Source organism: Aquila chrysaetos, chromosome 3 (genome assembly GCF_900496995.4).
Source record: "Aquila chrysaetos chrysaetos chromosome 3, bAquChr1.4, whole genome shotgun sequence".
NCBI classification, from domain to species: domain Eukaryota; kingdom Metazoa; phylum Chordata; class Aves; order Accipitriformes; family Accipitridae; genus Aquila; species Aquila chrysaetos.
In genome coordinates this window covers 48,687,338-48,710,933 of record NC_044006.1, presented here as the reverse complement: position 1 = coordinate 48,710,933, position 23,596 = coordinate 48,687,338, and the positions used below count along the sequence as shown (strand labels likewise).

Sequence of the window (23,596 nt, the reverse complement as noted above, 5' to 3'; positions counted from 1 at the left end):
AAGATTTTTCAACAAAATATTATTTCATGTATGAAAAACACATGAGAAAGTTTTCAGACTTTTGGGGGTTGTGTATCTCTCTATCCTGCCAAACATCAAATCCAACTTGCTGATTACTAAATTTCCTTCTTGCTATTTCTCTCTGCATTTTGTGATACAGACACAATGAAATTATCATGGACACAGTACATTCTTAATAGGGATAAACTGAGCAAAAACAAACTATACACTAAGCTATCCCATATTTGTAAGAAGTTCTAACCTTAGGAGAGCATGTGTTTATCCATCATCTAGACTATAGTGAGAGTCCACTAACCTGAGCTTGGACAAAAGGACACGGAAAATTAAACTCTGCAGTTCACAGAAGTGCCTGCAGTTTCTACAGCGGCATATGTAAACTCTTGCATTACAGTCTGTGTGGGACTGCTTGTTTGTAAATAATTAAAGAACTCACCAGGCTAGATAGATCATAGAAACAATAAAGATGAGTAAAACAAATGCACCAGCAGCTACACCATAAACCCAGGTCTTCAGCCTCCCATCTAAAAGGAATGAATGTTAGTCAGTAGTGTTTGAGTTAGTCTTGTGGAATTATTAGTTCTGATATAGTATAGAAATACTTTTATAATCCAAAATAAATGCCTTCACTAGCAATTACAGCTTAATAAGAGTAAATACTATTAGACAACTGAGCAATATCTTCTCTGTGCACTTGTGTTCTGCTTTTCAGCCAAAGTCTGGATAATCCAAACAGAGCCGAGATGTGGGGCAGGGGCAGCAAGTGAGACCCCCAGAAACCCATCCCCTGGGCCCACTGGTAGCGGGCAATCCTTCAGCGTGATCACAGGGCAGCTTATCAGCCTGGGACTTATTTGTGCTCATAGCATCACTTTCCAGTGTAGCTCTGGTAAATCAATCTGCCTGTTATTTTCATTCTTGTTGCTATTTTATTTTATGTTTTTAAATACCTTTAGCATGTTTTACCTCATCTATATCTTAACAGCACATACACAACTTTTGCTACCACATAAAGTAATAATTTTTTCCATTTCTTCCCCTACCAAATGCAAGTTTTGTTGTTATAAAACAACTTCTTCTCACAGAACAAGCAAAAACAAACCAAAAAAGACAACCCATGCTCATAAATAGAACAACTGTCTGTGTTAATAAGGACTGTATTTATGTGCAGTCTGGGCAGTTTGTATTTTGGACATGATGCCCCTGCAGGCTGAGGTATACATCCCATTCTCCTGCTTGCCTTAATCCTAGATGCACCCACTTTTCCCAGGAAAAACAGTGTGACCTTCTCTGCAGGGTTTTGCTCTGAACCCCAAATGAGCATGTCACAACCCAAGGTCAGTGCATGCTGTTTGACTCACTACATTTATCTGACTCATTTTGCAAATTTCTAAATGGCTTTTTGAAAACATTGTTTTACAGGAGGTTAGCTACCCTTGTTGCACCTCCTTGACAATGAAAATTCCATTAAAACGCTGAATTATTTCATTTACAAGGGGCAAAATATTTACTTCATGAAGTCATGTATACTTTCAATGTAAGCAAACACAGCTAAAATTTTTCTGACTGAATACTTAATGCGTCTTGATACCTCTGTAGAACAAAAAGGCATCATCAATGCAGTTGATGTTTCTACAATGTAATAATAACAAAAATTAGTCAGACTGACTTTGCTCAGATTCACAGCTGACCTCTCTATTGCTGTGCAGTTAAGTTCAGGCTTTCTGTTCTCTAGCAATGCAAAGTCTCGCAGTCATGTGGACAATTTGTTCAAAACTAATTAATATAAAAACATTTTAGCTTCATTGCATTAATCAACCTAATGAAACTTTATAACTGGTAATAACTGATACAACTGAAATAACTGATCTATTAAAGATGAACTGAACAGTAGATTTGACCTGACATATCCAATGATATGATAATACGAATGAGAGGAATTCAGACTTCAGTACTGCTAAACAGGTTAATTTCTTCTCTCCTTGGCTTATTTCCATTGGTAAATGTAAGGTGCTTGGGATTGTTTTGGGTTTGCTTGTTTTAAAATAGTATTATCTCCTTGAAAAAAAGACTGGCATTACCTTGTGTATGGATTTATTTATTTTTGTCAAAGCAGGGAACTCTGTTAATGAGGTCATTCATATTATGCAGCTACAGGCATTTAACTCAGGCTTTCTGAATTCCCCCTGGACAGATTATTTCTAAGTATACAAGGGAATTGGCATCTCAAACTCATCTGTTTCGGGTAATACATCAGCACAGACACCTGAAGAGGATAGTTTTAATACCTTCCTGTCTGGAACTGCAGTATAATTTGTTGAAGACAGTGAAAGAACTATTTTACATCTAGACTTAGAAACTGTGAGGAAAGGAATAATCATGCTAGAGTAAATCAAAACCTTTCCAATAGATTCCCAATCCTGGAATTAAAACAATCAAGCATAAATCTCATCTGAAGTGCAAAATGTTCACTTTCTTCCACATTTGCTCATACCTTCACTGGATAAAGTATTAGTTCTATTGAATACTGTTTTTTTTTTAATCTGAGCTGACCTATGTTTCCTTCCTAATATGAATTACTGGAAAATGGGTGAGTTTTCATGAAATCTCTTGACTGTTCCTTGCTCCAAAAAGCCTGTCTGAGCTCACACGAACAGCCACATTCCTAAACAGTTGAAGGCGACTGTCTGACATTTGCTTATTTTTGGCACTCTGGCTGCTACAACCCACCCTCTGGCATTTTCAGGTGGTGTTAGCTAGATTGAGTAAAAGATAACATATTTGGTAACATGCTGTTTTTTAAAGGAGGACCAGAAAAGCTTAATTTTCTTTTTTTTATTGTGGATTAAAGTATTAACTAATTGGAGTAAAGACCATTTTATTGCAGGTATCAAATATAGTATCACAGTACAAATAACAGTAAATACTAGTAGGACTAATGGGATCTAACATAAATATAACCCGAACATGATTTAATCTACTTATTAGAAGTATTGCTGTAGTTCTCAATTTGGAGCATTTTATGGATTATGCATGTAAAGATACTGTTTTCAGTTTTCAGATTAAAAACGTTCATAAAAGCTTTAGAAATAAATGAATACCCTAAGGCACAAGTGTGTTACAATATTTAGCTCTATATGATTTAAAAGACACTTCAGATAACCAATTGCTCTATTCATATAATTATCATTTTGGACAAGCATCATATCCCTTTCTGTGAAAGTATTTTGTTAATTAAAGCTTTATTTATCTCAATGCTTAATATTACCAGGAAATATTTACTGAAATCTGATTACATGATGGACTTTATAAAGTATTTTTGATGGGATAACTGTCTTATAATATATTTCTTGCCACTCTTGCACATAAGTCCTTGCTCAGCTCTAAAGAACATGGTCCATCATAAAAGCAAATATTGCCTATAGAGACTTAGAGCATGTCTATGCTAAATATCAGTAATATGGGTAACTCTTGTCTAACATGAATTAGTTTAAATATGGATATAGCAGAAAAGCATTAGCATATCTATACTGATTATTTTTCTACAATTTATGCTACGGCTGCAAATTTTAAGCAGCCCTTGCCCTCTGCAGTCTTCAGTGCTACCTTTTCACTCCTCTGTCAATAGCATTATTGGTTGAGACAGCATAATCTAATATCCTGGCTTGCACCTTTGCAGCCAACTCCCTTCTAGAGTCACATTTCAAATAGCTTCTGTGAATTTTAAGAGGTAGAAGGGATTAAAAGGATATCTTCTGCAATACAAGATTTCATTAAATATATTGATGGAGTAGCTGAGAAGGCTAGGGGTTTGCTTATGTCTCTTCCTTTGTTTTCAGTCAGGGCAGATGCCTGTCTTCTTCAATGAACATTTAAGGGTTTTTCTTTTCTTCCTCGGCATCACAAAAATGTAAATGCCAGACCCTGTACTTAGCATTAAGAACTGCTCATTGCATGACTTCACCTGGCCCAAAAGGCTGTAGAAACCAGGTCCTTCCTCGTCCTGACTGGTTACTGGAGGGCTGGGTAGGGTTCACAGCTCGACTGGTTTTCACATCTCCCTTTTTGTCCTCCATAGTGGGGATCACCACCACTGGGATGAGAGTGCACTGTTCGAGTGTGCCATCGGAGGACATAACTTCAGTGTATCCGTCTTCACAACTGCACCTTCTAGTCTGTAGGGAACAAGTGTTTTACACTGTGTAGCAGAAAAACACAGTTTCCTGTGAGCTATAAAGCATAACAACATGGGTAACTGGAAGAGAAGACTGTTTTGATGTGCACTAGCCTGGAGAGTACCTCTTCATGTATTTTTATGCAGGTTTGTACCAAATGAACAGAGATTATTCAACATTTAATTGAAAGGTAGAAAATGGTCTGAGGTTGATTTTAACAAATTAATGATTAGCAAAATCTCTGAAAATACTTTTTGTTGGCGTAGTCTTTGTAATGCAGAGAGATGTGTGGGAAGCCCTCACGGGGGTGTTTTATGCTCCAATGCAGTAGCACATACCTCACTGCAGTAAGCGTGGGGTTGACTGCACGGTGGGTTACATGACCTGTCAGCATCTGGTTGGCGCATCACTAAACAGCCCCCTGTAGGACAGAAAATCATATTTTGACATGGTAATACCTCACCACTGATGAAAATACTGATGTCATTACTTGCTACAATATGTCATGGATTATAATTTTATGGCTAATTTGAATTTAAGAGTCCTTCTCTTATTCCAAGGTGAAAGATAATTGGTACCAAGTATTTTCTTATAGGTAGAGTAAGGATACAGCACATGTATTTGCATTCATGTACATTTTAAAGAACTAATGTTTGGCAAGTGAACCTTTTGTTTTTTCCCTTTGTTCCTTTGGTGGATTGCTCAAAAAAATGTTTAAATGTTTGGTTGTGCTTGAGGGAATAGATTTCTGGTTCTCTAGGGCCCTCCTTGTGACTTACATATTAAAACTGTGGCCACAAAGAAAATAAAAGCATATTTTTGATTTATATCTTTGCCTGTTAAACTGAAAACAAACTACTCATCCAGTTTATGAATGGATACCTGTTTTCTGCTGCTCCTCAGTAGTCACTTTTACACGTTATAGCTTTGCCTTATATGAAGCCACACTTCATGCTAGTCTAAGATAGATTTTTTGTAAGGAAACAAGTATTATTGGTAAAGCATGTACTGAATGCTATGATACTGATCATATAGCGGGTTTCAGTCTTTTTCCTTTTTATACAGTCCTAGTTCTCATTTCTTCAGCTTTATGTACAGTGCAGTTATTGTTATGGACCAATACGCACAATCAGGCTTTCACTATCATTTCAGCCAGAATGACTTTAGAATCAGTTTGAATTTACCTGGGTTTCCTTCCAGCTTACAGAAGAGGGATATGCATCATGTAGGTTAAAATTTATACTGCTACAGGACAACTTATCTTGCATCTCCCAAATTAATAACATTTTTATACTGGTGTGATATGATGATGAAATCCTGAAAGCTGAGGTTGGTCACGACCATCGCAGATGCAGTTAGATGTGGTTACATAGATCCAAGTGTTAATGGGATGGTTAATGAAGAACAAAGAAAACCCTGCTAATTGCCATAAGTTTTCCCCACCCCCAGAAAGCAAAATCATACATCCTAGCATACAAATCACATGCCTGTGGGAATCTATGTAATAAAATATCAGCCATCCAAGGAAGCTGCAGAAGGAAAGAGTTGCCTCATCACCCATGGGAAACAACACCTTCAAGTAAAAAAGAACTATTCAGCACAATAATATTATGCAGGTAAGTAAGTAAAGGCCTTAAAATACCAACAGGACTCATAATAAAAATTTGATAATGTCTGAATTACAATACGCTATGTTAGAGCCAAATGTGCAGCAATAAGGCAGCAAAGGAACACAGTAATCAGAGATATGGTTTGATTCTAGATCAAAATAGGTAATCTCCATTTAAATCAATCCTGTATGTGCATCTGTCAGTTTGAGCTCTTAAATACCGTAGTTTATACAAACCACTTTCAAAAAAAAGTTCAAATGTAAATTACAATCTGGTTCACAACTGTATACTTCATGCAGAGAAGTTCTCGCAGAACATTATACTTAAGTGTTTTGTTTGAAAACTATCAGGAACATATGAAAAATACAGTTTTGCATTGCATGGAAACAGGTGATTACATAGTGTCTGGAATTTTGAACTAGTCTTCATTTCAAATCAGAAAGTTACTACAGCTTTAAAACCATGTACAAACAAACTCTGAAAAAAGAGATACAATATAGGTCCGAGGTTAGTCTGCCTAGGAGGTCCTATCATGAAAAATCTGCTAACAACACATATTCATACACTTGTCTTTCTTGGAATTTATCACGTGGCGGTATTCAGTCACATCAGAACAAACTATTATTTTGATGTGACTGACTGTGATTTATGAATACTCTGATTTTAACATCTCAGAGCCATAATCACCAAGACACTATTTATTTTGAAATCCTGTAGGACCTTTAATAGATAATATCATATATTCATCTCAATAAGAATTCTTACTTAGAGTTTTACTTACCATACAAGCATCTTAGCTAGGCAGGAAGCAATCAAGGTGCATAAATAATGCCCTGTTGCATTTGTTGTGAAGATGATGCGTTTTAATATTCTTACAGCACAAGGTGACACTTGCAAAAGAGACTTTGGGGTATTAAGTACTATTTCAAAACCTTGTAAAAATAATACAGATATTTATTTCTACTGTTACAACAGACAGTAGTGGTGGTTTCCATCATCAAGAAGAATTGTATTGGCAGTCCATGAATTAGAGCTCCCCTCCTGTGACTAACCTGACAGTGGCTGGCATTGAGGATGTGCTTACAATCTCTGGGATCCTCTTACTCTCCCCTGGGCTGATATAAAAATTACTTAAACAACAAATGCATAACTCTTAGTTTAAATGAATCCCTAATTCTGATAAATAAATTCATATAAATAGATATATATGAAGATTTTCTTGAATTTGGAGACCTCAGTCATTCTTAACTCATGATGTTTTGTGCTTTGGTTTGCACAAAAACTAACTACATCCCATAGCTGTCCACTAAAGTATCCTGCTATAGGTTTATGTCATTGAAGTAAAGGAATAAACTTATATCAGCACATTTATTAAAATTTGGTATTTTGCAATTTTAAGGAGATATATGCATTATATCAAGATTTGCATCTCTCTGCCTCTGTATAGGCACTGAAATGAACTTTAATACATAAAAGTTCTATTTGTTGTAGGGCTTGAAATCTGAAACCCTAAATTTAGAAGTGTAAAGATGTCTCTGGTAAAAGAAATAAGCAATGTAAAACAGTCCAGATCCAGTACAGAAGATAATATTTATATTTGTTTTTAGCATTACATGTTGCTTAATTCTGGAAAAGAAATTACATCTTTAGTATGCAAAAACATGATGATTCAAGACAACAGCACGTTGATTCATACATCAGGAACAAGTGTCTGTCTTTAGCAGATTCTTTTAAGAAAAAAATTTCCATCTCTTGGGAAAAGTCATCATCCACCTGTTTTCCAGGCTTTTTTGTGTATACAAAAAGAGTAGTTACCTGTGACGTTTAAACCATCTGACCTTTGGCACCATACGGTTCGAGAAGATCCCTTCCATGGGCTAGCCATCCACTTGTATTCATAGCACTGGCCATCTACACAGAGAACATCCACTTTTCAAGAATTTTGATGACAAGATTTTAGGCTACCACTGGTGGCAGCTACACTCATCAGTAGACCATACTCATTATGTTTAACGGCTTTTATGGCTAAGTAGGCCCCTTCCTCCTTCACCCAGCAACTTAGAAGTGTGCACTGCACACATGGGAGGCCCGAAGGTCTCCTGCCCTTGCTGGATACATACAGAATAGACCAGATGTGTCCCAGACACTAACTATAATGGTTGTACACATTGTTCATGGAGTAAGCCTAATGTAGTTAATGGGCAAAACAGACATTTCCAATAACCTCATAATGGTTGTAGCCCATCTGTTGCACAAAACTCATGTAGGAGTCAGGTTCCTTTCCTGGTAACACTAAGCTTCAGGCAATGCTCCAATGCTTGGTGAAGTGGCCTGGGCTGCATTTAGCTTCACAGCTCTGCTGTACACCTCTCATATGGCCTGGGGCAAATCATGAAGTCCTTCTGCACCTTAGCTGCCTTGTAAATGTAAAATTTCTTTTTGCTTGATCTGTCTGGCCTCTGAATGGACAAGAAATGTCTGTACAGGAAATTACTTTTCTTAGATACTTTGTCCAGTACCAGTGGTAAGCATGCCTGAGAGTTTTTAATGTCATTGCCATGCGATTAACAATTCAAAGGGTAGAGAGAAATCTGAATTTGGTTATGTATCAAAACTTAAAGATTTCTCTTTATTAATGTTATCAAGCAGATAAGGCAACTATTTTTTCCCATATCATAAAAAGAAATTTCATTATTAAAAAAGGATCATCAATTCTCCAAAGATTGTGTTTAAAGTGATAACATAATTATAGTCAGCATTTGAATGTTTTTCTGTTTACAGTTGGTATCCGGAAAACAAAAATTTAAGTGCACTTCCATGTCTATCAAATCCATATTTGCCTAAATTTGATACCATGAACAGAAAGAAAGTAAAACTGTTGTTGTTCTGTATTTCTTTCTTACAGGAAGTGGACTGATGTGTATTTTGGTGCTTACCATTGCATGGTCTTGTTTCCAAAGCCTGTTCTGGACAGAGATGTTGATTCTCTAATTCCTGAATGATCACTGCCCGAGATCGGACTTGTATCCCTCCAAAGCCGAGATCCTCACCATTAACACAGGTTAGCTGGCAAAGGCTCCATTCTGACCACTCTCTTAAGTAACAGTCCCCTGTCAAATAGCAATTTTATAAGATGACTGATAATCATATGTGAAGAGTTTTTTGCACCAAATATATCTTAGGAAAAAATGTCCAAATCTGGTTTCTTAATTTTCCCTCTTTATAGTTCCTTTTGTTCCTCTTTTTAACATGACTTATACTTAAGAGAAGAAAATCTTTTGACACTCTCTGAATATCTGTGCAATCGAAAATAGTAATAAAAAGATTATACAAAAGCCTATTTGTTCTAAAGCAGGGTAGTTTCCTGTAGCATTCCTAAGATCACTCTCATTTTGAATTTCTGAGGAACATTCCGCCCTGTCTGGATTTTTGTAAATTTTAGGGTATTGTGCACCGTATGCCTTGTGCTAAATTTATATATTTGTTCACAATTCTTCTTTGATCTTAGAAAAAGGAAACATTGTCTCGTTTTAAAAAGATTAATTGTTGCTTATCCTCATGCAGAATTTCTCTAAACAGACAGTAGAAGCAACTGCTGGAACATTCTCTGCAAGAAAGGGAAATGGGAAGGTGATGAAAATGTCTGCTCTGGCTATTTCATGTTAGGATAATAGAGATTTGTAGAATTTTATCTTAGAGTGTAAAACTGAAAAATAAAATTATACTAATGACACTAATTAGCATGATTGGCCAAAGAACATTTAAGGAAGATCTGAGGCACAACACAAAGAGACCATTTTGTTAAAACTGCAGTAGAAAATGGGACTAGACTGTGCACAGACTCATAAATAAACCTCTTAGTTCTCATTATTTCAGTGAAAGAGGTATTAAAAATTCATGCTACCTTGCATTATACTGATGACAGATATAATCAGTACTGTGTTGACCAGATGCCTGATTAATGAAGGAATTTTATTTGCCAACATTAGGAAAGCATGCAAAGAAATGAATAATTGAAGAACTGATGTACACATAATAGGAAAACAAGTAGTGATTTTTGGAAACATTAGTTGGAGGGTATCATTAGCACATCCCCACAGGGCAGTTATTCTTGCTGGCTAAATGCGAGATTGTTGAAGAACAGGTTCCTGTTCAGCAAAATTTTAAAAGTGAGCAGTAAGCAGCTATATTTTTTTGTTATAAATTTGACTCACAAGAAAACATAACTACAAGCTTTTTATTCTTCCAATTTTCATTTAATAAGTAAAAATATGTGAAAATCATGCGATTGGAATGCTGTGCACAAAGCAGTGATGGAAGCCTCTCTGATTTTGATTATTTTCTATTTATTGAGGCAATGTTACCATCAGTCCAATCTGAAATGAACTAGAAAAAAATTCTTGGAAAGAGGAGAGTTGCAAGAGAACAAAACAGAGTACTGGTATGGAATAATAGCTACATTAGAACTGAAGGACTTAATTACTACTTCTGAAGATACATCACTAATAACTTTACTGAACAACAGCAATATACTTCAAATTCTACAAATAAGTGTTTGAAATGAACTGGAGGAGTTTTACTGGAAATTAAACAGCTGTTATAGGCTCTTAATCCTTCTCAGTATGAGGGTCATGGACCCAATCATTTATAACAGCTCCTTTGGATTCAGTCTACAAGGGCAATGATAGTGCATGTCATGTCCAGTGAGTTAAACAGCTAGAAACATTCACATTTTCTCAGAGATCAAAATATTAGTTTCATTTGGAATAGCCTCTTTAAGCAAAAAAATAAGACTCCCTAGCTTAGCTTCCTTAGACACCCATAAAAGGCATCAAGTTCTTAGCCAATTAAAAGTATTAATAAAGCTGTTAGGTGATCTAAGCACTTAAAGCAAATATTTAGCTGTAAAACAACACTCTTTCTTATAAACACAAGTTTTATTTCAAAAGATTTTGTGAAAAAATGTGTTCTTATTAGGTACAATCTGTGACTGAAACATGTCTTTTATAAAATTTAAAATCTGGTGTTTTTTCTAATTGATTTATTGTCATGAAGCCACTACCAGAAAGTAACTCTGTTGGTCATCTGATGGAAGAATCCAATCAGTAAAGCATGCGAAAAATATTTAATTGCCTGTGGCTAATGCTAGGCACTGATAAGTGTAATGATACCCAACCAATCTTGAACTGCAACATTTATTTGAATAGCTTTGTTACCTGGACAAGGGACAGTGCAGGTTTCCTCAAGTATCATCTTCTTATTACCATCTATAATAGGCTCTATTTCTCCACAGAATTCCTCATCTACTACTTTGCCAACATCTTCAGTGGATCCATCAAACACCACACAGGAAATGTTCCTCACTCGTGTTCCCTCTCCACATTGAGCATCCTGGGGAAGGAGGACATACATGGATGGTGGACAGAAGAAAGTGCCAAAAAACTAGATCTGAGCTACATGTCACACTGTCTCCTATTATTTTTTGCTTAACTACTTATTCATTCCAGTGGGGGGGGGGGGGGGGGGGGGGGGAAGACATTGTTCATTACTTCTGAAACAAACAAACATAAAAAAACAACCCCAAAATTCTGCTGGCTGCTACTACTGTCTCTTAAAGTATGGAGCCAATTATGCCTTTGCATTCCAACCACAGCAGTATCTCAAGTGGAGATCTCTTCTAGGATGCCAATCTATTTCCACAAATATTCTTTTACAATAGAAGGATTTCAATTATTAGCAAAGATGCTGCTCGGGTACCAAAGTTTACATTTATACTTTGAATATCTGTAGGACATTGTTGTATCTGTTGACAAATATAAGCTATAAGAATAAATCTTTAGTTTTTGTATAAGAGGTGGAAGCAAATTGTTTACTGTGTTATGAAGCAGGTATCTGAGCATATCACAAATATGCCTAGATATACAAACTCCATAACTTCAATGTCCCATACTGCTTTTACCTCTACTTTGCATGCAGACCATTGACCGTATTGCCATCGATAACAAGGTTTTACTGGACAGGGTTTGAATTGCTCCATCTGAGAAGGGCAAGGCCTCCCATCACCCTGAAATGGCTGATTTATGGTCCTTCTTCTGATCATTTTTCCTGTAAATAAGAAACAGCAATATAACTAACAACAAAGTGGTTAGACTGATTTATTCCTCAAGATGGTTCAAGTGCTGTGTTTGAATGAAGTAATTTTTTCCACTTTTGACAAATTGGATTGTAAAGCTGATCTGTTGGCTCTTGTCTGTTATATGGATTTATATTTTCCAAGTCAGACACTTTATATTCTATCATTTGTTTGTACTGCAAGAAGTGCAGGAGGATGTCTGATTAGGATTTCAGATTGCTCCTGTAACAGCAAACAACAGTAGTAATTCCCTAGTTCAGAAGCCTGCGGAAAAATACTCTTTCTGAATGTGGCAATATGTTTGTGGCGCTTCAGTGGAGATTCCGGCTCCTCATCTGGAGTTTGCTGCTAGAAGAGACCAACATGTTCGGTTCTTCCCTGAGTTAATACAGAATCGCGTGTCCTATGATTGTCTGATTCCAGCAACCAGAAACAGCTTGCAACTTTCCCTCACTTTCTGTCTGGATAACGTGACATGCAGATTTTGCAGGAGGAGGATTCTTCACTCAGGCCCAAAGAAAATGAAAATACAATAGGCTTATTCAACATTAATCTTCTCTTCAACCATGAGTAGCACGCTACCCAGCATCACTGAGATACAGGTTCTATTTCAAATACTTACATAAACATAAAGAGGAAGACATTTTTATCCTTTCAGCAATTTCTGCTTCTTTCATCTTGCAGTGGATATTAGACCATTATGCTTCATCACAGAGAGGTTGCATGATATAACCAAAAAATTTTTTGTGTACCAGAAGTAGTGGTAAAGTGGTTGCTCTAGAGTTGGCACCTCACAAAGGCTTCCACAAAACCAACACAGCTGTGGTATTTTAATCTATATATAGATAAACATATGAACCAAATCTGAAATAAGATGTATATATTTAGATTTGTATACTGAGGCTTATAATACACTCAGTCATTACACAGATTTACCTACATAACATCTGATGTTGGCTGGCCAAAACAATTCATCTTTAATTCCACATTTCAATCTGATGCATTTGGAATTGAACACCCTAATGATCATGACATGAATCTTTTGCTGAGAGCAAGCTACACAAGCCATGATGCAGCAGAACTGTATCAATCTCCCAGACAGCTGTGTTCACAGCAGCTAGCTAGAAAGATGTTTGCCAAGTGAAGCCTCATCGTTCTTGGATTCACAGCTGCTCCAACTGAGATGTCACAGGAGAAAAAAGATTTTCTTGAAAAGTATTGGAGAAAAAAAAAACCCAAAGAACAGCAACGAGCAGAATTCTTACATACAGAATTCTTCCTCAACTTTATGGGTATTTGCATGGCTGCACAAAAGCAGTTCAGCTTTGTGGTCACTGGGTTTATTAGATGGTTATTACTGTCGTGGTTTAACCCCAGCCAGCAACTAAGCACCACGCACCAGTGGGATGGGGGAGAAAATTGGGAAAAGAAGTAAAACTCATGGGTTGAGATAAGAACAGTTTAATAGAACAGAAGAAACTAATAATGATAATGATAACACTAATAAAATGACAGCAGTAATAATAAAAGTATTGGAATATACAGATGATGCGCAGTGCAATTGCTCACCACCCACCGATCGATGCCCAGTAAATCCCCAAGCGGCGATTCCCCCGGCCCCCACTCCCCCCAGTTTCTATACTAGATGTGACGTCCCATGGTATGGAATACCCTGTTGGCCAGTTTGGGTCAGCTGCCCTGGCTGTGTCCTGTGCCAACTTCTTGTGCCCCTCCAGCTTTCTCGCTGGGTGGGCTTGAGAAGCTGAAAAATCCTTGACTTTAGACTAAACACTATTTAGCAACAACTGAAAGCATCAGTGTTATCAACATTCTTTGCATACTGAACCCAAAACATAACACTGTACCAGCTACTAGGAAGACAATTAACTTTATCCCAGCTGAAACCAGGACAATTACTTATTGAAAAACAGCAGTTACTTCCAACTTCCTGCCTAATAGGAAAATTACAGCTTCAAGGCTTACATGTGAAGTTGCCATCATCTGTTAAAAACACTGAAAATTTGAAAGGTATTTTACATTACAATTTAAAACAAATTTTCTCACTTCTACAAGTAAATTCTATATTTGCAAAGCACAGAGATTTCAGATAGTGACCCACCTTCATATTTTGAAAAAGCAACAATAATTCTCATTCAGAAAAATATCAGGTCAATTGTTCAGGTCTTTTATATAAACAGAAGCTTGTAAAGGAAAATCTGGCAACATATTTAAGCCTTCAACAGAGATGTTAGTTCAGCTCTCACTGTGAGGATTACTTTGAATATAGAAGTGTAGATTATTTGAACGTAGAAGTCATGCTTTAAGAGAAGTTCAAAGAACTGAAACATTATTACATTATTAGATACTGCAGTATCAAATTATTAACTGTTATCATTAAAAAATCCACAGGTCTTCCTGTTGGGATTCTGAGGTGGCCAGAGCTTTCAGATGTTTTTGCCTAGACCTTTTCCCTCTGGTGCACTCCCCAAGGAACAGAAAAAGATGCAATATCCTTTTACTCTGAGCCTAGCAGTTGAAATTGGATTCCATATACTACTAACCATCCAATATCTGTAGTGACATTTTCCAGACATGATGACAGAATGAAGAGGCATTATAGATGGGCTTCTACCCTCCTCTTTCAGTAGCCTGTATACCTTAGTTGCCTGGCACAATGGTGCTTTCAGGTCCTTATTCTGAGATATATCAGTGCAAGTAAATAACAAGAGTTCTTCCATAACTAGAATGTGCCTTTGATAACCATTCTCTGACATAGATTTGATTTAAAAAAGCTTAGATACTGGTTAGCAACATTTTGTGAAAAAGCAAATTAATGTGATCACATTGAAATTAACTTGTGCCCCTGCCCAGTTTCTGTGTTTAAAAATATGGAATTCTGCGGTGAGTAAATTTGTTGGTTTTAATAATTGTGCTCTTCTACAAGTTATGTTGTTCTAAACTCACCACTAATGAAACTCAAGAGGAAATCCCTCCTTTCTCTTCCTCCCCCCTCTGTCTAAAAAATAAATATTGACATCAGTGTTTATTTTTGTCTCAATATATCATTCATCATATCTCACTTTGTTCTCAGAGTCAGAAACTATTCTGGGCCAAATTCTCATTATCTTCAGTGAGTACAGTCTCACTGAAGCATATTATTTCCATGAATAAGGCTGATTTAGATCCCCATCGCTCTCTCTAGCTAGCTAAATTTTCTAGTTCTGTGAATAGAGATATTATTGCTTTTAGTAAAGAAAAAAAAAAAAAAAAAAGCTCAGTCTTTAAAATATGCCAAAGGTACATACTGACCTGTAAGGCCACATGTTTGGGAGCACTCAGACCAAGGGGACCAGTCAGAGAGCTGACAGTTCACAGGGCATTCCACCACACAGGATGTATTCATTTGCCATGTCTTCTCCAAACCAAGCTAAAAGAAAATATTCAATGATCAGCACGTAACACCCAGTCTGTGTCACTGGTGCGGGGTATGCATTTGGATATGGTGAATCTGAGACAACTAAAGCTTTAAGCAGGCATGAAGACATTACTAAATAAAAAGTAGCAATTGGGACATTTAAAAATCTCACTTCAAGACAGTCCTAGTGCATATGCTGATTTTTAAGTACATGTTTAAATCCTATTTTCATCAATTATTTTCTAAATTAGAGCCTATAAATGGAGGGCTTCGGTTCTACAGTATTACTTTATACAATAGGTGAAGGACAAAGTAATTTATGAAGTATCAATACAGTATTTTGAAATAGGAATATAAAAATACTGAACTATCAACAGCTATTAACAGCTGAATTCAAGTGATGCTAGGAGCCAGGTACAAAACTAAGAAAAGGAGGAGGATGAATTTGCACTAGGTAGTCAGTTTATTTGTCAGAGGATGTTGCAGATGCTTAAAGTTTACAGAAGCTCAGGAGAGACTGAACAAGTTAATGGAAGAGAAATCTGAATTTTTGAAAACATAGAAACTACATCGGGCAAATACTGTCCAAGAGCTGAAAACAGGTGGAGGCTGTGAGAGGAGTAGATGGAAACTTGTGTATGTCTGTCCTCCTTACTCTTCCTGAGGCATCTGCTTATGCCTCTCGCTTGGTTTTTCCCTAACATGGTGTGTAAGTTTATTATATATATTATGCTATCCATTCTACTGTATGCAAAAATACTGACATGACATTGACAATTATTTGCTCTTAAAAAAAAATACAGCTTTACATGTTTTTCTGAACAGCTTTGCAAAAAGCAGAATCCTCTAACATCCCTAAAGTACAAGCTGCAAATGCTGGAGGAGTATGAGAGAAGAGGACACAGAAAATAGCCAGACTCACATGTTTTCCCAAAAATACATTCTGTACTGAGCTCTTCTCCAGACAGGAGCCAGCCTAACACTAACAAACGATGGAATGCCCACAGGGAAGGAAGAGTTTTATGGCCATGTTTGGAGACGGCACAGTGGCTACATGGTCCTTTGATCTGATCCTGTAAAGCCATTTCTATGTTCTTATAAACTCCCATGCTCCAGATTTTCCCCATCCAAGGAAGAAAAGAGATATTCTCACTAACACACATGAGAATATATGATGCAAGATGGAATACAACTGATGGCAAAAATATTAGCATGACAATAATAATCCCGGAAGCCTGCACAGCTTCAGAATGCGTTAGGATAGCTCGATTATATTGTGTATGATATAAAACATGAAAGAAAATCAGTCCTGCCAATATGAACAGATCTGCAGCATAAAAGACTGTCCTCTTCATTGGCCATCACCAGTGGACCTTGATCATCACTGAGGCCTTTCAGAATCCCAGGAGGTTGTGGATATCTTTAAGTAGATAAAATCCCCACAGAGTTGGTTTTTTTTAAAAGCAAACTAAACATTTCAAAACCTATTTATTTTAATGACTAGAAAGGTTAATGACATAAAACCAGCAGTTAAGACTTTAAAAAGGAAATAAAAACACTATTTCCTACTAAATGCAAGCATAGAGCAGTAATTAGGCACAACATTAACATGTCCTCCATAAATAAGCTACCACAAGTACTGGAAATGTCTCACCCTGATAGACTCACTAAGTCTTAAGTTTGCATTTGCAGTGCCATTTATTGAGACAAATGAGGTTTTAGACCTCTGTTGTGTTTTATACATCAAAGAACAAGTTATTGGGTTTTCTCTGTGGTGCAGTATAACCTTGATTATCCAGCTATTGCACACAGGCAACACCTGAAACCTTTGTATGATCTGGAGTTTGGATAATCAGGAAACTAGAGAACCATCTTCAAAGTTTATATTTGGGTCAAATCTTCTGAGCCAGCTGAACTGACTCCTGCCAATTATAGAAACATGACTGCTCTCTTTCAAGACTGGCCTTCTCAGCCGGACTTTGGCAGCTAGAGAAGGAAAAGCCCAAGAGAGATATTAAAGGGGAGAGGAGAAAGCTGAAGGCTGGATTACCCACAGTGATGTGCCACTTGCATATTTTAGATACTGAAGTGCTGCTGAAATAGATTTGGGGAAGAATTGGCAGGCTGCAATTTGATATTAATCACATGTTCTTTTCTCATCCCTCCCCTTCCTTCAATTGATGAACCACAGTTCACCTTGAAAAGCTTAGAAAACATTTGGAAAAGTGTTCAGTAGCTCCCTTACCTGAAAGACCCTCTGTTCTGCCTGAGTTGTGGTTTCTGAATCGAGAATGGCAAGTACTGGAGGAGTTACATTGAAAGCTACTGCTGAGCACCCTGTACTCCTGGTCACACATGCCAGGAGCAGCAGGCTGCCACACCAGCGTGCTCTACAAACGCTGTGATCCACAAAAAGTGTCTGTATTTGTTTATAGGAATGTTTGGCACCACAGATTAACCTCTGCTGGAGGTTAATCATGTAATCTGACAAGCAGACTATTTGCCAATAAAACAGAAAAGTTTGCTTTCTAATGCAGACAAAACTGCTGGTTTCTAGGCTTTTCTGATCTTTAATTGAAGGTAAATGAATAAAAATAATCCCATAAATATGAATACGACCAGGACCAGCTTGCTTTAGGTGATTTGATTTTCAAATACTCAAGGAAAAGACAAGCTGAGTTCTTATGATGTGCTAATTTTGTAGAGTTAGAGACCAAGTAATCCAGTATTACTGTGCCTTGAGAGTTTGAAGGGAACTATGTTAACATAACAAGGACTTGGAAATAAGCTCTAGAAATTGATTTATCCTGGCAGTAATGAGGATGACTGGCTAGCTTCATTAGCTGATTGACTGAAACAAACTCAAGAGCATATGGATGCTTCAGGAAACCAGAACACATGGGCTCGGAAGAAATGTTAGTATTTAACTACGCTGATGCTCACACCTGGAGATGGTGACAGTTAAAAGACAGCATGAGAGGTTTTTTTATATATGGCTTTTATTAGTTTCTTGAACCACATATTATATAGGAACTCAGACATTGCAGTCAGGCAGCTTCACTTCTTAGGGATCAGGATAGGTTTAGCTATTCTGATCACTCTTCTTTGCATATAATAATTAGAATCATAATTCTGTAAATGTATCTACATATAAATTAAACAAAACTCTTGTTTTATTCCGACATCTAGTATAAAGGTTTATGATACACCAGGGGAAATTCCATTAGCTAAGTCATTACAAAATTATTTCATCTTTCTTTTACCATCAACTTTTCTATCCACATGCACCTTAGTTTGAACTTCACATAATCTTCCTGCACTGCCCTTATAATGCAAAAACACAGCAAAAAAAACCCACCCTGAAGGATCATCTGTGATTAGATTAATAAGAAGTACGTAGTATGTATTCACAATTTGGTAATTTCTTGAATGCTCTCCTCTCATGACCCAGAAGGTCACAGAGTTGGCTTTCACATCCTTAGAGTGAAGGGTCTGGTAAGATCTGAACAGCTTGGCTTTCTTGTTAATCAGGTTAACAGGTTTTACTTCTCACAGTTATTGGATCAGCCTTTGACCTTGTCGTACCACTGCTTACACATCCATAATTCAACAAATAGTCTTAACAGTGTGACTGGGGAGTGGATCAGAGCTTTCTACAGGAAGATTTATCTCTATATGGCCTAGCAAATCAAAAGGGCAAATAAGACTGTATCACAGTGGTTGCTGATAAAGCCAGGACCCAACTGCAGTGATGTCTGCTGGCCAGTCATTTATGGCAAGTAGCTTTTGAGATACTATCTTCTTGCCCTTATTATTTCTCTGAGTAATAAACTGTCATTTTTTAAATGCAGGAAAGCTCCAGAGGTTTCTGCAATGAGATTTCAGTGTAAAATGTAATCATTTGTTCTAAATGTTGCTCAAAATCTTTGGCTAACAACAGGAATCATTTCTTGGCTTTATGGTAAAAGAAATATATTTCCCCTTAAATCTAATAAAGCATATTTTTTTCTATTGAAATATTCATGTGGATGGATATTTTATATCATGTCTTAGTATGAATTAATCAATATTGTAGTCTCTTACAAATAACCCAAGAGCCAATTTTTTTTTCTTTTAACGCATTAAAACATTAACAGAACACATTAATGCATTCCCCTGTTAACTTCACAGAACTTGCTGGTAGGTAGCCAGATCCTGAGTTTTTTCCTGGGACATAAATGATCAAATTATTAGATTTGATTATAAACCCAAGAACTATGTGTGAAGGAGAAACCTGGGACAAAAGTTGGGTGCCAGCCTCAGCTGAAACCTCCTGCCTTTGCTAAGAACTTATGGATTCAGGAATCCAGGATGTTGGAGGGGGTTGGAGAAGCCTATGTATGTCAGATACACCAGTACAAAACTATAGTCCAAAGTACATGATGAGTACATTCCTGACTCCCTGCACTTCTGATGAAACTCTTCTCTATGGGCACATCCTGAAGACCAGCTACTAGCCAGGAAGGTCCAACAGAAAAGATGTTGGTACCAAAGCTGCTGTGGAAGCCACTCCACCTTTGTCCCCCATTGCAAGTGATTTTGTTTCTGATGTCAAGGTGGTGTGGGAATGGCAGCTGAAATAAGTTCAGTTACTTTCCATCAGAAACACACCTAGGATTGCCCTTAATGTAGCAGTTGGTGTTGTCTTCCCATTTTCCTTCACATTACTATCTCCATGCAATTCAAAACATTAAGACCAACACAAAAAATGTCAGAAAATGAGTGCTGTCAAGTTTGAAGGTAGTTTGAACATTTGCAAAATGGCTCTTTCAAAATTTAAGGGCTCCAGTTTGCTAGTTAGTTCTCCATATATGCTCCTATTTAATATTGCATTCATGCTGCACATTTTTTCACACTAGCTTGGGTATCTTTTGCATTACACAGCTGGATACAAGAAGTTAGCATTCAGCCCAGCTGCAGAATGTCACGTGAGAAATATTCCAACACATTGAGTAAATGATTGATACTGGCAGCTGTCCAAGGCTCCATGCAGAAATTGTATCAAATTAGAATGATGATTAGTGTTCTGATTAAGATTTATTACCTTTATTCTACTTTATTAATTATTGTTTCTAAGTCATTTCCTTCTGGACATAATAATTCGCATACGTTCATGGAGGCACTTCAAAGTAACCGAAGGAAATTGTATAAAAATCACTGTTGAAGGCACAGTTCATTTCAGAGGTACTTAACAATCCATGAATGGTGTTGCAAAACATCTGGCGAGGATGGGTTACAAGCCGTATAGCTCAGCTGGCTCAGTATTAATTAGCACCATTAGAAGGGAGCTTACTCACAGGTACCCAACTCACCTCTTCACAGTACTTCAGGTCAACTGATTTGCCATCACTGCGAACACAGTCAAGCATCCGTGTTTTGATACCATTACCACAGACAGCCTTCTCACTGAGCTGACATGTGCTCCAGTCTGAAAATAAGGAATTAATTAGCATAGCAGACATTTCAGATAAAACTCATAATGATCCAATGTCCCACCTAATTCTAATTCTGATGGCCTAAAATAATCCTCACAAGCAACTTTTACAAAATGCAGAGGCTCACGGAGCCCAGCTGCTACACATTTTTGGAAACAGAGACTTTTACTGCAAATAGTCAGTGCCATGATGCCTTCCTGAAAAGTTCATATTTGGTTTCGTCCGTATGGATTTTGAGCAAATCACAAAATGATCGGAGAAATAAATTTCCTGGAGTTACAGCATGCACACTTCACCCAAGTTGCAAAGCCTCCAGTAATATTTTATCTGGATCAAATAGCCTGAATCAGTTTTCAGTACAAGTTCCACAGCAACCTCTGGATAAGAACAGAAAGCTGAAAAATCTGTCCTGTAAGGTGAATGGAAGTAAGCCATAGTCCCAGGCTGTCACTGGAGCAGAACACCACAAATACCTGTCACATTGTAGTCATAGTGGTAGCAGTTTTTGTTCAAAGTGCAGACTTCTGTCTCGGTGGCAGCAGGACAAGACTTTCCATCATCTGGTTGTCTCAGGGATTCAGCTGACCTTTCACGGACACTACTTCCATTGCATGGCTTGAAAGGGAGATTGGAAACAGCTTTGATATTTTGGTACCCTGATACCTTTTCATGCAACATTATAACAACCTTTCAAGTAATCCCTTCACAAAACACAAATGTAAAATAATGGGCTCATGCTGTTGTGTAAAAGAAACCATTTCCTTGTTATTTCAGAGAGAATTTAGTCTGCTTTTTCACCTTGGTACCACCCAAAGTGAAATATCTTCTAACTTGGAAATGCCTTGGTACTTTCCTAACTAGTTCCTATTTCAGTACTAGTGCTTTGGAACTATTTCCCTCATAAACTGGATATTGAGATACTCATTTTCCAAATGCTATAGCGTAGCGCACAAGAGCCTGAGTACTCAGAGGTCCTGAAACACTTTTTTATGTTTGGTTTGGGTTTTTCGACATTTCTTTTTGAAATTGCTGGCCAGAAGGGGAGAGGAGACCCAAAATTATCTTTCTATGCTCAGTCTTGATCTACAGACTTTGCTCGTTACAGAATAGTGAAATTTTTAGAACAGTGACTGAACTGCTACAGAGAGACTCACAAGCCACTGCCAAAGCTATTCCACCACACAGAAACCACACAGCACTGAAGAACGACCTCTGGGGACATATTATATTTTGTGTTTTGGAACAATTTCACGTAATGGAAAATACTGGCACACTTTATTTGTAACCAATTATCAAAAATCCTAAATATGACAGTAGAGATACAAATTTACACGTGTAACCACTGCTCAATTCAGCATCTTTGCACAATATGTCATGTATACATTTTTAAAGTATCCTCCTAAAACTATAAATATTACACTTCAGTATACTTCTTACCAAAGAACATTGAGACCATGATCCCCATTCAGACATAACACAGTCCTCAGGACATGGTAATGTGCATTTTCTAGCACCAAGTGGCATCTCTTCAGGATCACACAGGTAGTCCTCTACAGTGTCAGAAGGACCATCCACAGTGTTTAGCATGCACCTGGAAAAAAGAACTGCACATAAACTACATTTGCCATGGATTTTGTACAGTAACTGTGTTCCGCCTTAATCTGAAGCATTTTAACATTTTGTCAGCACATAACAGTCATGAAGTAATTGAAGTAACAGAACTAAGTATTGATCTATGTATATCCAAGAAAAGCTGAAGAGCCAAAAATAATCCTCATTTTTACAGAGGACAGCCATATAAAGAAATGCACAGAATTTAGACAGTTCTTATCAGTGATCTGCTGAGAGTTTCTGGGTACATTATTTACTTGACATTAGCTTACCTCTGAGCCAGAATAATGCAAATCATCTGTAGTTTAGACATATTTTGTGCATGTGTCAACTGATACTTTTAAATCTAGAACTATTAAAACTTTTTAAATTTTATATTCTTAGTGTTAATCCCTAATTTACACAGATGCTTTTTAATTACCATTATATTAAATTAGCAGATGGAAGCCCAGTTAAGATGAGAAATGAATATGCTTAGTTTTGTACAGCTGAAGATGACAGTCTTCATTCCACACTATTTCCAATGCTGTGGCATCTACTATTAGCTTATCCCTTCCACCTGTCAGCAGAAGACCAACTAGTACATGACTAGGATCATTCAAATTAAGAGGCTTGCATCTGTTTTCCAGAATTGCAAGAGAAAAGCCCATATCAAGAGGAAGCCTTTCTTACACATAGAAATATTCGGAGTTTCTTCCATTTGACCACATTAATTTTTTACAAATATCTTACATTATCAGACTAAACTAATTTTTGAAACACTTTCTGTTCTAAGGTAAACACAAGAGATGCAGCATGAGCATATATTAGCTCTGTAGAATTAGTACTTTAATGGCATTATGTGATAATAAATGAAAAGTTAGATATTTTTAGTCCCAAAGGGCTGAAAACACTTTCTTTATCTTTGATGGTAGTGCTAAAGTCTATTTTTCAACATAAACACTGAGTAATTTTGATTTTTTGTATTGGAGGTTTTTTAACAGTATTCTTACAGGAATTTGTTTAGATGCTACTGTGTGAGAAAAGTTATGGATATTCTTTCTAGCTTTGGTCAAGCAAAGACTAAGACTTTGACCTTCTTGAAGTAAATGGTTACACTGAGGAAACAGTGCTATTGTGAACAAAATCGTGTAAATGTGCCAGTTTCTAAGCATTTGTGG

General features: G+C 37.0%; 1 protein-coding gene and 1 long non-coding RNA gene across 9 annotated transcripts in view; one reads left to right on the top strand and one right to left on the bottom strand.

Moving 5' to 3' along the window:
• The window catches only part of LOC115338940, a 41,468-nt gene extending 29,817 nt beyond the window's left edge, over positions 1 to 11,651 (top strand). For all 4 annotated transcript variants that reach the window (XR_003922574.1, XR_003922575.1, XR_003922576.1 and 1 more), the window contains 4 exons: positions 731 to 907; positions 4,097 to 4,339; positions 8,709 to 8,864; positions 11,097 to 11,651. This is a non-coding gene — a long non-coding RNA (uncharacterized LOC115338940). The remainder of the gene's footprint in view (positions 1 to 730; positions 908 to 4,096; positions 4,340 to 8,708; positions 8,865 to 11,096) is intronic.
• The window catches only part of THSD7A (thrombospondin type 1 domain containing 7A), a 308,856-nt gene that overhangs the window by 5,035 nt on the left and 280,225 nt on the right, over positions 1 to 23,596 (bottom strand). For 3 of the 5 annotated variants that reach the window (XM_030008044.1, XM_030008046.1, XM_030008045.1), the window contains 11 exons: positions 22,263 to 22,416; positions 21,299 to 21,440; positions 20,703 to 20,818; positions 15,246 to 15,363; positions 11,763 to 11,908; positions 11,020 to 11,194; positions 8,740 to 8,913; positions 7,619 to 7,714; positions 4,532 to 4,614; positions 3,983 to 4,193; positions 455 to 542 (listed from right to left, as the gene is read on the bottom strand). In XM_030008044.1, the coding sequence (XP_029863904.1) occupies positions 455 to 542; positions 3,983 to 4,193; positions 4,532 to 4,614; positions 7,619 to 7,714; positions 8,740 to 8,913; positions 11,020 to 11,194; positions 11,763 to 11,908; positions 15,246 to 15,363; positions 20,703 to 20,818; positions 21,299 to 21,440; positions 22,263 to 22,416 (1,503 nt within the window). The remainder of the gene's footprint in view (positions 1 to 454; positions 543 to 3,982; positions 4,194 to 4,531; positions 4,615 to 7,618; positions 7,715 to 8,739; positions 8,914 to 11,019; positions 11,195 to 11,762; positions 11,909 to 15,245; positions 15,364 to 20,702; positions 20,819 to 21,298; positions 21,441 to 22,262; positions 22,417 to 23,596) is intronic. The other 2 variants (XM_030008047.1, XM_030008048.1) reach the window with 2 other exon arrangements.